Raw genomic sequence first — 14,089 nt, 5'->3', positions numbered from 1 at the left:
GAATCTCCCATAATCTCTTCTTATGGGAAGCTTTACAAATTTACATATACCATGCTAGATGTGGCTCCAAGAGCTTCATATACGCTATAACCTATGTAATCCTCAAAATGACGCTACTGTGTAGGGAATAAACATTATTTGTTTGGCAGATGAAAAAAACTGAGGTAAAGTTCAAACAATTTGCCTAAAGTTCCTGTAGGAAGGATTTAAAGCCAGACAATGTAGTCCCCAAGTTGTGTTTCTTAAATTAAGCTACGTTGTCTTTCCATATGAAGAACGAACTGCTAAACAGGGGAAACAAGAATCCTCCCCTTTTTGGGCACAGGAGAGTGAACTCATTTCCATTGATTAGTAACATGGAGATGCAAATGAACATACCATCTTGGTGTGATAAGGTCAAGAGGATAGAAATTGTAACTATAAGGGCAGCTCATGCAATCATAAGGCTGCCTTTCCAAATAAACAGTTTATTACCGGACCAACAATCAGAATCACCTTTGGTGTCCCACTCCCAGCTTGGGTGAGATTAGTTCAGCAGGGTTTTTAGTGAGGATGGAGGGAACTATATTGTGACCTGACTTTTTCCAATCCAGTCTTTTCAGGAAAGATGTGCTATTTTGATTTCTGTTGCTTTGTGTCTATTTTTTTTTTTCCAATTTGTTCTGGACTTGGAAGGACAGGGTATGATTATTACAATTAACTTCCCAACTCTTGCATTTGATAATATCCCAAATACTAAATTCAGTTTCAAGTGACATTTTGAGGTTATATTTACAAACTCAAAGATACTCAAAAAGCCAGAATTAAACCTGAATTGGGATTGTATGGTATGGAGAGAACAGAAGGAAGATGGATATTTATGCCATCCCTCCCATCATAGATACGTGGATAGACTGAAGTCAATGGACTGGGGTGGGCTGGAAGGGGAAGGATCTGGGACCTCAAATGACGTTTGATAAAGTAAGTTATAGAGCTTTCAGTCTAAGAAAAAACTTTATTGCTTCAGATTAGAGGTCAGCAGGCTAGAAAGTCTTCTGTTTTGCAAATAGTTTTATTAGAACACAACCATGGTCATTCATATACATGCCTGTGACCTATGGCTGCTCCTGCCTTCCATGGTTGAAGAGCTGCAACAGAGACCTGACAGATCATTTGGTCTGTGAAGCGTAAAGTTTTTTTTCTATCTGGTTCTTTATGGAAAAGAATTTTTGGACCTGTGGTCTAGACTTAGGAAAGTGACTCAAACAGCCTGCAGGTGAAGGGAGAGCAAGGGATCAAAGGAAATAAGGACAAAGAAGTGTGCTTGGAGCTGGGACCTCTAGTGGGAACCAAAGATGACAGAAAACAAACTAAGGTGGAAACACCTCTTATGCCTTACCATGCAAGGTCCTTTCCCTTGTGAAGTGAGCAATGACATAACCTTCGATACTGAATTACATCCACTTAGTAAATTCCGAGAGGGTGAAGAAAGTGGTTTTTTTTTTTTCTTCTTCTCATCTTTCAAAATTAGTAGCACATAAACAACGTAAAACACAAGCACCGGTAATCAAAAATGTTTTAATGATTAATGTTTAGACATTATTTAACAGTGTGGGTATATCCAGATGAGCTAAGCACACTTTGACAAGCACACTATTGAATGTTATAGTTTCTGTATTGAAATATGCAAAGACATTTGCAAACTAGTACCTAGGAATGAAGACATACATTTACAAATATACACATTCTAGATTTGATAAGGTAAATGTAAACAGATGCTGTGACTCCTTCCAAACAGAAAACCCACAAGATTAATAAGAGAACCAAACGGATCCCTTCTGTATGAATGTGCAAAATTAAAGCATGGTAAACTGATATTTACATAAATATCAAACCCACAATTAGTTTATACATTGTCAATGACCTTCTAAGATGTGTCACGAGTGGTTCAATGAATTTTTTTTTTTTTCCAAATGGAGAAAGTACTCAGAGGCTAAACTCCAACACTTTTAAATGACACATAAAAGTCCTTATCTGTTTGACCACTGCCTCAATTTGAAGTGTAAGACATGATTTTAGATAAGCAGTCTATTGTTTTTAAACAAGTGGTTCTAAACAAATCTTTAAATTCTAAGTAGAAAAAAAAATCACAGATGCTATTAGATTTACATTAAACAGGTTCTCTCTCCATCCAATTTCCCAGTTCTCTTATGCTGTAGCTATCTGTTTAATTTTACCTTAATTTTTTTAAGGTTCCTCTCCTTTGTTAATTTTGGTAAACCAGGCACATTTAAAAGGAAGTCTGTCAAAACAGATAGCAGTACAGAAACCAATCCAAATTTGGACCCTAGCAACCAGTTCATCTATGGGACTCTGTCAAATGGTAAATATTCAATCATCTCTTAAAAAATACCAACCTCTCTCTCACTGAGTAAAGCAAAATGGACCTTTGTTTCTTATATAAAAACACTTAGCACTTCAGAAATTAAAAATGGCCTACTTACCCTACACTCTTCCTAAAATCTTGAGGACAAAGAATATATATTTAAGTTTCATCATGACTTCTTTAGCGCTCCCCACCCCCAATTTTTAATTTTTTTACATTATTATTAGTGGCACTCAAAATAAAAAAATAAGATCTGTTAAAAAGTTAAACTGACTGTTCCACTAGATTTGAGCCTGCTTGATTGAAAGCCAATATTATAAAACTGAAGGTGCCGTTTCTGATTTCACATCTAGCCAGTCACTTAAAATGACGCGTTACACGCTCGTTTCATAAATCATGGTCTTTGATTTTTCTAAACAGAGCTATTACAAATGAATACAAACTTGAAACATATCCTAATTTAAACTAATAAGCTTTGGGCCCTGCTTTTTAAATTTTAAGGCATGTGTGTTTCTCTACTGTAACAACACTGTACAAATTTACATTTACAATCACATGCATGATCTACAGTTTAAAAAAAAAGTTTGGATTACAGTGTGTTTTAAATTGTGAATCACAATTCAGCACCTATCATGTTATAACTAATAAGGCAACAGCAGTGTCGAGTACTACGGTAACACTCCCTTTTCCATAGTCTAGCGCAGGGGTCGACAAGAGCCCGGAAATGTGAGAAATCTTATGCCTACTTGTATAATCTGTATACGTATTCTAGGGGTTTTGAACTGATGAAGGAGGTCCTACACAAATCACACTATTGTAGGCCGGACTAGTTACAGCAGCTGTTAACGAGCGTCGGGCACAAATCATTGTGCTTACAATCGCATGGCATGTCTGGAGGTGTTTGACTCTGCCACTTCAATCCTTCCGTTGCTTCCTTGGCTTCACGTTGTTTTCCAGGGAAGAAAAGCTGTTGGTGTGTCCATTCACAGCAGCCACAGACCCATTCTGGTGGTCCTTTTGGTAGCCTCTCCTCCGAGAGGCTCCTTTCTTGTTGTAAGTCTGAAATGCAAAAGGACAATGACAGCCACGTGACCATGGGGAGGTTTTCTTTACTAGGAATTGCATCCCTGACACTAGGCCTAGTTTCCTTTAGTAAGAGATAACTCTTGAGGTCAAGTAACCCTGTGCCAGCTTTTTGCTCTGGTTTAATCACTCTTCCATTGTTCTGAGGCTTAGGCTGAGTTTAAGTTCCCTGAATCACAGGCTACAGTAGAAATACTGTTCAAACCATCAAAGAAAATTCTACCCTTCACTCTGTCTTTTTAGTATCTGATTCTGAATGGCAGACGATATGGCTTATGTGGCCAAATTAGTTTCTTTTGCTAGGAAGTAGCTCTCCAGAAACCCATGTCCCTTTCTTAAAATTTTCTCACTACCTCAGCAATTATTTCTGCCCTTTGTACAAAGTGCTATGTTTCTGAAAGCAATGAGGCAAAGGCCCTAACCTTTAACCATCTATGTATCTGGTATGTTCCACAGTGTAGTCATAAACTATCAAGCCCAGCAGAGTAAAAATGTAACAAGTTATGCATGGGTCAGAGAAGAGAAGTGGCTGAGCCCCCAGTGGCTGCTCACACTACAGGATTTTCCTAACTCAGGACCCATGCATGGCCTCTACCCCTTGGCTCCAGACCTCCTGTGTCCTCCTTCCCCAAGTCAGTGTGCAGTACAACTACCATACACAGACTACAAAGTCAAGAACACACATAATCCAAGGGTGATAGGCTAAAGAAGATTCAATGGTGTCCGCCAAGTGGTCAGTCTCCCTAGGAGGTAATCTGTCCAAAATGGATCCTTCTGTGAGCAAAAACCTAATCATGTGCTTGGAAATTAATTAAACCCTCAAACTTGAGCATATCCACATACCCACTTATAAACAAATCCACGTTATCGGTGGATATGTAAGCAGACAGACAAAAGGAGCAGCTTTCTATCTATATCTGAGAACTGTGATGAAAATTTATTCTAAAGATTCATTTAGTCATGACATTCTAGGTAGCAGCCTAAGACTTGTGATTGAAATATCATCTCTCCTCCTATCTCTGCTGGAGATCAGAGACAAGCAGTTCAGCATTTGTTAACAGTTCTGTGCTTTCCATTTGGATTGCAAGACCCCCTTTCCCAGAATCTAGAACAGATTTCAGTTACTCTCCAACCCAACAAAGGCTCCATTAGAGCACGAATGGAGCACTTCTGGCACCCAGAAGTGGTTCCACATGACCTTGTTAAAAGATGGGATGAAGGCTTTTGTTGGAAAGATCCCAAATGTCAAGTTCCAGTGAACAGTGTGATTTACCTCAATGTAAAAGTTTGTGAAGAGAGCAATCAGGGAAATCATGTATGCAATCTGGAAATATAGCCAACCAAGAGGGAACGCACATGGCCAGATGACCCCACAGCTGGTCTGAATGATTGTCAGCACAAACTGAACCTGGAGGAAGAAAAAGGACATAGATGAGCAGTCACAGCACAGAAGAGGTCCCATGCCAGATGCACTGGGTACCCAGCATCCCCAGGTTTCTGAGTCAACATTTGCTAACATTTCTGTATGTACGACAGGTACTTCACGAACACAATGCACATACTACATTTGTCCTAAATGCTGTGTGTGAGCTTTCTACGTTCTCCCTCTCCCCTCCAAGCTCCTTGAAACATTTTCTTCAAAATTCAAGGATGCAGTGTCAAAAAAACCCCCCAAAAACAAAAACAACTTTTTTACCTTTTTTTTCCCCTTAAAGACAGGAGGGAAGAATATGGAGTGGGGTGGGGGGGGGGTGTTTAAAGGGAACTGGTGATGTTACTGCATTATAAACAATCCAACTGGACATTCTTTCTCTTCTTTACCCATGTACCATTTGGTTTGGTGAAGACTGATGAACAGATTTAAATTCTTGGCAAATAATGCTAAGTGTACAGATGACTGCTAACGAGCAAACCCTGAAAGCACATGGTACTGCTTGAAGACACAGTATAAAAGGGTTAAAAAGGTGTATGGGCTACTGAAGTACACCTACAGGAAAAACAACAGAGGATAAGGATCTGCCCACTAGATTTATGGAAGTTTCCAATGCTTCAATAGAGAGAATATATAATTGTTCCCCCTCCTTCTCTCTTTTTTTTTGGTACTGGGGATTGAACCCAGGGGTGCTCTACCACTGTGCTACATCCCAAGTCCTTTTTATTTTTTGAGACAGTCTTGCTAACTTGCCCAGGCTGGCCTCAAACTTGTGATCCTCCTGCATTAGCCTCCTGAATCACTGGGATTACAGGTGTTTGACACTATACCCAGTATACTCTTTTTTTAAGGTTAGTGCTCTAGGTTGAGGAGTAGTTGGGAGTGGCGTTTAACATAAATCTAAACAGATTCATGAGCACAATCTTCTACTTTAAAGTACAGAGCCTAAAGGGCAACCAACATCTTCAGTTTGTTCTTTCAAGTTCTGCTTCTGCCATAGCCATAATTGTGCATCACCAATCAATCTCCGCATCTCTTCTCCTCAGGTGTAACAAGGAGGCTAACGAACAATTATCCGTCTTCCAGGTGGTGAGAAAAAATTAACAAGAACTGTATAGCGGCTGGCAGAGGTGTTAATGAAATGTCAAACACTGGAGTAGCTCAGAAGGTTTTCTCAAGATTGTTATATTGAAAAACCACAAATGACAGGGAGGGATCTGAATCAGCTTGGTTGGTTTGGAAAAATGTGTGAATAAGGTACGACAAGGCCTGAAGGTGTGATGTCTATACCCCTTGGTCAGCCAGCTTTGGCCCACTGCCTCCATGTCCTCATCTACAAAATGGGAACAAAAAATATAGTCAGGCTACTTGAACAATCCATGTAAAATCATTAATTTAGTTAGCACGAGTGACTGACAGTATTTAACATTTGTAGGAGTAGTTGCAGTATTAATAAATAGTTCAAATAATTCACAAGGGGAGAGAACTGGGGTTTATAATACACTGACAACTGGGGAAGGCTTAAGAAAGTTTGGTGAAAAATAACTATCGAGTGCACAGAGTTCTGGCCTGTTCTGGCAGGATAAGTCTTGGGAAGGGACTGTTGTCGGAAGCTGAGCAGGAGCCATTCTCACCAACAGGTGCTCTGCTACTTGGGGGCTGAGAGGTCAGCTGGCAAATATCCTCACTGTCTAACAAGCTATAGGCACCCCAGATGCACAATACTCCACAGCTCCATCTGAAACTCCTGAGAACACAGTTTCCACTGTGGATTTTGGACTGTAATTAGAAAACCCAAGTAATACACACATGTGCATACATGTGTGTTTGTGTATACAAACCAAGAGTGAAGAACTGAATGTGAGGTTGAGAAATTGGATTAAGCCTGCCTTCCCTCATCCTACAATTCAATTAGCTGCATGTCCATGGCAGTTTCTCCACTGATTAAAAATAAGAACATTCCCTGATCTGCCTGTTTCACTGGATTAAATGAAAAGGGTGGGGAAGAAATATCTGAGATGCTAGTAAACCATAAGGATGGGAAGAGGTCTGTGTCTAGCAGGGAGCAAGTCCTGGGGGAAATGGGCCGAGTCACTCACCAGCTGTCCCTGAGTGATGTACTTCTTCCACCAAAGGTATGGGCGCATGGAAGGTACAGATGACAAGCCATAGTACGAGTACATGAGGACGTGGATGAAGCTATTAAGTGTGGCACCGAAATAAGCTGCAGGTACAGGGGGGATTTGGGAGGAGGATGTATTAGCATTTTATGAATAACAGGTGAAAAAAAAATCCAACATACATTCTGAGCCAGAAAGAGAGCTGCTTTTGAGCAGAAGCAGCAGCAAGCACTGCATGGATGTGTAAGGAGAGTGCAATCCCCAGTAGGGCAGGCAGCCATCAAGATGCCTTAAGCCCCAGCAGGGGTCAGCTGGAGTCTCAAGGTAGCCATCTGACACAGAAGCCGTCATTCCATGTGCCATGCTCTGGCACCTGCAGGCTTGGCTGCCAGACACCCCAAACTCCCAGAGGCAGCTGCTTTTTTTTCCATGCCCAACTGCCTCAGATGTGTTATTCTGAAGGTCGGGGGCAGACAGCTGATGGGTGACATGCTCAAAACAAGCTATTTCCACACATTTGCTGAGATCTGGAGAGGCCTTTGAAGTCACCTTCTAATTATTCCCCGGTACTGCAATGCTGAAGTCATGGTTTTTATTAATAACAGAGTCCAGTGTCAGTTCCTTAGGGATGAAAGATCCATCTCATCACATGACCTCCAATTTCCAGTAGGACCACGGGTTTTCAGACTATCTGTCCTCCTTGACAGTGAACAATGAAACAACGGCACCAGCACTTCCTTGTGCAGCTGGAGATGGACAAAGTAGGTGCTAGGGAATGAGCTTCTACTGGCTATGACAGGAATTGGCCTGTGACCTTGGACGAGTCAAGTCCACTCTCTTGGTTCAGTTTCTTACTGACCAGGTGGGATTTAAAATTTGAAAATTAAAAGTCCTTTTTTTCTATGCTGGGAATTGAACCCAGGGACACTCTACCAACTGAGCTACATCACTAGCCCTTTTAATTTTTATGGAGCTAGGATCTTGCTAACTTGCCTAGGCTGGGCTTGAATCTATGATCTTCCTGCCTCAGCCTCTAAAGTAGCTGGGATTATTGGCATATGCCATCAAGCCCCACTAATGTGATGTCCTCTAAATGTAAATAAGGGCTGTCTCTATTAGAATGTTGGTCAGTCATGAGGTCTGAGTGGGGAAACACTAGGGAAGCAGGGAGCTAAACCAACCCTTCCAAGGTCTCGATTGCCTCCCAAGCCCAAAGGAGCTGTATTTGCAATGTCCATTCTGGTTCTAAAACTTTAATGCTCTATGGAGCTTGGTGGACTGAGCTAATCAAGGGAAGTGCAATCCTAGAGAGGAAGAAAATCCATGAACAGATCTAAAGTTCCTCAAATTCTTCAGTGTTAGAATGATAAAAATTGTGATCCAGACATCTGTTAAAACTCTCAAGTTGAACTTGAAGGCAACAATTTAATTTCTGGAAATTGAGACCTTAGCATACTTCTATCATATTTGACATAAGTCAGAAAACATGCTTCTGATGACCAGAAGACCACACTTTATTAGAACATGTGGAGACCTGATGTACGGCCAGCCTGCTTCCTGGCATGCACTCGGTGCTCTGACTCCATTTTCCTGGTGTGGCTGTCAGGCAAAACACTTTCTACACTGTAGAGAACCAATATTTTGAGAGAACCAGGAACAGCTGCCTCTGATGAATGCTGTCTCCATCCCTTAATTGGTCCTAGGGTGGTATCCCCCTCATCTCACTCCATCAGCACAGGATGTTCACTAAGCTAGAAAAAGGTTGTGTGCGCATAGGCCATATAAACTGTCATTAAAATCTACTTGGACACAAAATTCAAAAGCTTGACCTAGGGATCTACAGAAACAGCATCTTCTCTGAAAAAATCTTAGTTTCAATTCAGACTCTGTTCACACCTGTTCCCAAAGCCTCCCCCCTCTCTAATACTTACAGTGGCCACATGGTACCCAGTTCATCACAAACCACCAGATGTTGAACATGGTGGCGTGGTGGTAGACGTGCAGGACTGTGATCTGGTGGTTGTTCTTGCGCAGGATGAAGAAAAATGTGTCCATGAATTCTATGAGTTTAGAGAAGTAATACCACCAAAGGACGCGGATGATCTGAGAGAAAGGGGTCAAAGGAGTAAAGGTTTATCTTTGATGCTGCTCTGGAATATCACCTCTGACATGTTTCACTGACATCCCAGAATCCAATACCAACCCAGAGATGCCCAAGTGCTCCACTAGCTTCTAACACCTCTCAGGTGTCACCCTGGTAGCTCTGGTCACCGTGAATGCCTTGAACCAAAGGACATAGTGGTGGGTGGGAGGATGGGGGGATGACGGGGAATTGAAATGACAACAGGGAAAGTCTTCAAAGGGCCCCTGACCCTCTTCAACACTCTAATAAGAATAAGAAGTACAAGACTTAAAACTCTGAAGATGATTTACTGCCTCTGGACGTAGTCTGCAGAGCTGTTAGTAGAGAAAAAACTGCTAAAAAGATGAGTTTGATTTCAGGGGCTGACACGGGCAGGTGACATAAGATATGGTAAAGGAACCAGAACTTGCAACGTCTGGTCACTGACCAATTAACATGTCCAATAGATATTCAAAGGAAATGCCTGCTCATACTAAGCTTCAACTGTTAGCCTTTTATTTGAAAAACAAAATCTCAGAGTAGAAGGAGAATTCTATCTTTAAAACCATTAATGGAGAAGGTACTTCTAAGAGGGATTTTAATTTTATTATCCTTATGATCCCACTTATGTAAATAAAAAACCTGATAAATGTCTGTGATTTTTCCCTGTCAACTGATAACAGGAGTTATTTTTATAGAGATGGTGGTTTTAGTTTTCACTTTATACCTTGCATGTTCAAATTTTCATACCATGTATACACATTGCTTTTCTGACTCTTTTAAAAATATCAACAAGGATTATCTGAGAGGGGAGGTTATGGTCAATTCTGGCTTTTGTATAAACCAAACAACACTTATCTAATCAATATTATTTATGAGATACAGTACCTTCATGTCTGATTCTCCCGCACTGCGTGTGCCCTGACAAAAGAAGTTGTAGCTGCCTTGCCACACTCCTGTCACCAACTAAAAAAGAGGGGGGAAAAATCACCCACAGTATCAGAACCATGTAAAGCACTATGCGATTAAATTTCTTTGATTTCATAATCTGTGAAGATTTACTTTGGGCTGTGCTGAGGCAACTGCTCTAAGAATAAGCAACCATGGGGAAGTCTGAAGGAAGAGAAAACATGAAATACTTGAACCTTCATTTCACAAAGTGTGGGCACTTTGGCAGATTAAGTGGGAACCTGGGAGTCATTTCCAGGCTGCTGCCTGCAGAGAACCTCCTTTATCTGGTTGTCTCTCTAAAGAATCCTCAGTTCATCACCAGCTTGGACCTAGCCCACCATCCCACGCCAGCTGCTTCCAATGACTTTCCCTGCACCAAGGCAGAGCATCGAAATTACAAATCAGACAAGAATCACAGGGTCAGGGTGAGGCATTTCTGACCTAGTAGTTTGGCATGGGATCCAAGAATCTGTAATTTTACCAAGTTCCCAAGTGGTACTGAGGATGATTTTTGGGGAACACAATTTGAAATTCACTGGTACAGGTCTTGGGAAAACTCAGTTCAATTTCATTTTCCTCATCATTTCCTGTTGCTGTGTCATCCTCTGGACCTATGAATTAGACTTCTGCAGACTGCACCTGTATCTCATAATTCACCTGTAGCAGTTAGCAGTGTGGTATCAAAGGAAGGACCCCAGAACTAGGGTGCAATCTCTGTGTTACCATCCTGCAATTATCCCTACCTCACCAAAGGAGCTGTTTCCTCCTGGACACAAGAGAAGAAATGACCTTAACAGCTGACACAGAAAGTTTAACTTGACCATTTCATGCTGTCCATCCACCAAGTTCCAGGCTAATACCATGAGATGCTACAGTTTGTCTATGTAAACTGTAGCTCACTGCTCCTTTTGAGCTTTCTCCTGAAGCCCAGAGCAACCTTGAGTTTTCCTGGTGACCAGCTGCTGCCAGCAGGGGAGAAATCTGAGATGACCTGCCTTGAGCCAGATCCCGTTCAGTACCCAGTACAGGAAGGCCACAGGTTTTCAGAGTTGCCCCCACAACCAGCAACATCAGCATCACACAGGAACTTGTAAGAAATGCAAACTTCTCGGCAGTCATCAAGAACACAGACAATAATAAAGTGCTGAAGAGGATGAGGAGAAAAAAGAACACTTCTACACTGCTGGTGGGATTGTAAATCAGTTTAACCACTCTAGAAATCAATATGGGGGTTCCTCAAAAGACTAGCGGTAGAACCACTATATGACTCGGCTATCCCACTGCTTGGAATTTATCCTAAAGAATTAAAGTCACTGCACTACAGTGATACGTGCATACAATATTTGCAGCAGCACAATTCACAACAAACTACAGAACCAGCCTAGGTGTCCATCAACAGATAAATGGTTAAAGATAACGGAATATATATACAATGAAATTTTATTCAGCCATAAAGAAACATAAAATTGTCATTTTCATGAAAAATGGATGGAACTCAAGATCATTATGTCAAGCAAAATAAGCCAAACTCTAGCTTCCACATATAAAATATACAAAACTTAAGAATTGCATGTTTTCTCTTATATGTAGATGCTACACAGGAAAGGAAAAGAAAGATGGGGGTGGGAATCTCATGAAAATCAAAGGGAGATCAGTAAAGGAAAGGGATAATGGGGGTGAGGAGAAGTGCTAGGGAGTGATATTGTCCAAATTATATTGTTATGTGTGCATGCATGAATATGTAATAATGTAATAATGAATCCCATCATTATGTATAACTATAATGTACCAATTTTAAAAATGTGGAGGAAAAAAAAAAGAAGTGTAAATTCTTGAACCCATCTCCATACCTTCAGAATCTAAAACTCTGGGGTAAACCACCAAGGCTAGGCCTCAGAGTCCTGGATCACAGACCCCTTTGAGAACCTCATGCTGTGGTTTTCAAAGTATAGTCCCACACCCCCAGTCCCCCCGCCAGGAACTTGTCAGAAGCAGTCTCAGGCCCCACTCTAGATCTTGCAAACCAAAAACTTCTGGGTATAAAGCCCCCTGCCCTTTATTGTGGTGCTAGGATTGGAACTCAGGGCCTTGTCCATGCTAAGCAAGCACTCTACCATGGAGCTACATTCCCAGCCCTTTTAATTTTACTTACTTTTGAGACAGGGTCTTGCTAAATTTCCCATGTTGTCCTTGAACCTGAGCTCCTCCTGTCTTAGCCTCCTGAATAGCTGGGATTACAGATGTGTGCCACCATGACTGGTCCAGTGGCATGCTTTAATAGGTGATTTTGACGAAGTTTTTTTTTTTTGGCAGGGAACGTGGTGGTACTGGGGATTAAATTCAGGGGCACTTGACCACTGAGCCACATCCCCAGCCCTATTTTGTACTTTATTTAGAGACAGGGTTCTCAATGAGTTGCTTAGTGCCTCTCTGTTGCTGAGCCTGGCTTTGAATTCAGAATCCTCCTGCCTCAGCCTCCCAAGCCACTGGGATTACAGGTGTGCACTACCACACCCCCAGTGCAGTTAAGATTTGAAAACCATTAGTTTAAAGCTGAGGTTCCCATTCTAGCTGCACAGCAGGACTACCTGGGGAGCTTTAAAAAAATGACCAGTGCCTGGCCTCACCCCAACCCATGAAACCAGGATCCTACAGTCTTCAAGGTAATTCCAGCATGTAACCAGGGCTGGGAACCAAAGGTTTCAAATTATTGAACTTAAAGTAGGAAATGGTTTGCCTACCAAGAGTGTTTTGGGAAAAAGAGTACAGAACCCAGACACTCCAGCTACACCCCCACTGCCCTTGAGCACAGGAGTTTAGCCTGGTGAAAAACGCAGATTCCCTCCAAGTACAGCAGGTTCAGACAAGGGTCTGAACACATACTGCTGTAATTCCATCCAGTCTGACCTCAAAAATAAATGCCAGGCGTGGGTGTAGCCACTGAACTCACACTGAACACTTGGCTTAGTATCTGATTTTTCTTCTAACATCCTTTGTGCTGTTTTCCTTCTGCTTCATCATCTTCTACACACAAAAAAGCATTAAGAGTTAACACAGTTACTGTGGCTAAAGAACAGCACTGGGATTCTGTGCTACTGGACTCACGTAGGGAAGCATCATTTTATAATGACAAGCTCTGTGGATTAGGAGGAGGCTTGAGTGGGAGACCAGCACCTGAGGCAAAATGGCCAATTCCCACAGGCCCTTGTTATTTTCACTGTCAGAGATGAGGGTGGACTAAATTATCTCTAATGGTTCTCAATTCTATTCTTCAATTCTCCATTAGGACTTTAAAAACAGACTGTACAATATTCTATGTTCTCTCTGAAAGATCAGTACCTACACACTTTTTTGGTCTTATACCTCCCAAAGTCATCACCAGTTAAGTAGGTCACATGCAGACTTTTCAGAAGTTCTGAGATTCAAGATACAAATGAGTGGATAGGAGGAGGGTGTGGAGTCCTGAGGAGACCTGAATGGAGAGAGGAAGTACTGCCCAGGCACTCTTTTCTTTTCTGCCTTTATTCTACTCCTCATGAGGGAACTGATGAGCCACTTCTGTGGGTTGAGGGCACAGAAAGGGCAAACACACTTTCTATTGAAATATTCACTTAATAACGCAGTGAAGTTTTCATGAAGATAATTTTGTACAATTAAAAATTTACTAACATGATTGTCTTCGTTAGATTTAACTTTTGAACTTCTATCATCTTAAAAATATTATATCCTGGGACCTACTGTTATCTTTCTTCCAACTACTATTTTGGTTTGTAGTGTCCTGAGATGTTGTAAGTTGATTTTTCTTTTGTCAACTTGTAACTGGATGGGTAGTGTGTGCACATGAATGTACAGGTACATATGACTGCATTCATGGATGCCATGTTCAGTCCAGCAGGGTGGGGAAAATCAAGGCACTCTCCGGAGAATAAGAGAACAAATCTTCCCTTTTAATTCTGTAGGTGCCTTAATCTTCAGTATGGGTGCTGATTAAGGGGCTCTTGTTAACTCAGTAGATG

General features: G+C 41.5%; 1 protein-coding gene across 2 annotated transcripts in view; it reads right to left on the bottom strand.

Moving 5' to 3' along the window:
• Positions 1–1,538: 1,538 nt before the first annotated feature.
• Elovl5 (ELOVL fatty acid elongase 5) overlaps positions 1,539–14,089 on the bottom strand; it is a 91,073-nt gene continuing 78,522 nt past the window's right edge. For both annotated transcript variants that reach the window (XM_046458556.2, XM_046458555.2), the window contains exons 4-8: positions 10,011–10,088; positions 8,932–9,103; positions 6,980–7,104; positions 4,722–4,856; positions 1,539–3,424 (exon numbers count right to left, since the gene is read on the bottom strand). In XM_046458556.2, coding sequence (XP_046314512.1) covers positions 3,281–3,424; positions 4,722–4,856; positions 6,980–7,104; positions 8,932–9,103; positions 10,011–10,088 — 654 coding nt within the window. In that variant the 3' untranslated portion in view covers positions 1,539–3,280. The remainder of the gene's footprint in view (positions 3,425–4,721; positions 4,857–6,979; positions 7,105–8,931; positions 9,104–10,010; positions 10,089–14,089) is intronic.

The sequence above is a fragment of the Marmota monax genome, unplaced genomic scaffold (genome assembly GCF_021218885.2).
Source record: "Marmota monax isolate L192 unplaced genomic scaffold, Marmota_monax_Labrador192_F-V1.1 WCK01_AAM20220418_F8-fsc00191, whole genome shotgun sequence".
NCBI classification, from domain to species: Eukaryota; Metazoa; Chordata; class Mammalia; order Rodentia; family Sciuridae; genus Marmota; species Marmota monax.
This window is presented reverse-complemented; position numbering and strand designations above follow the sequence as displayed.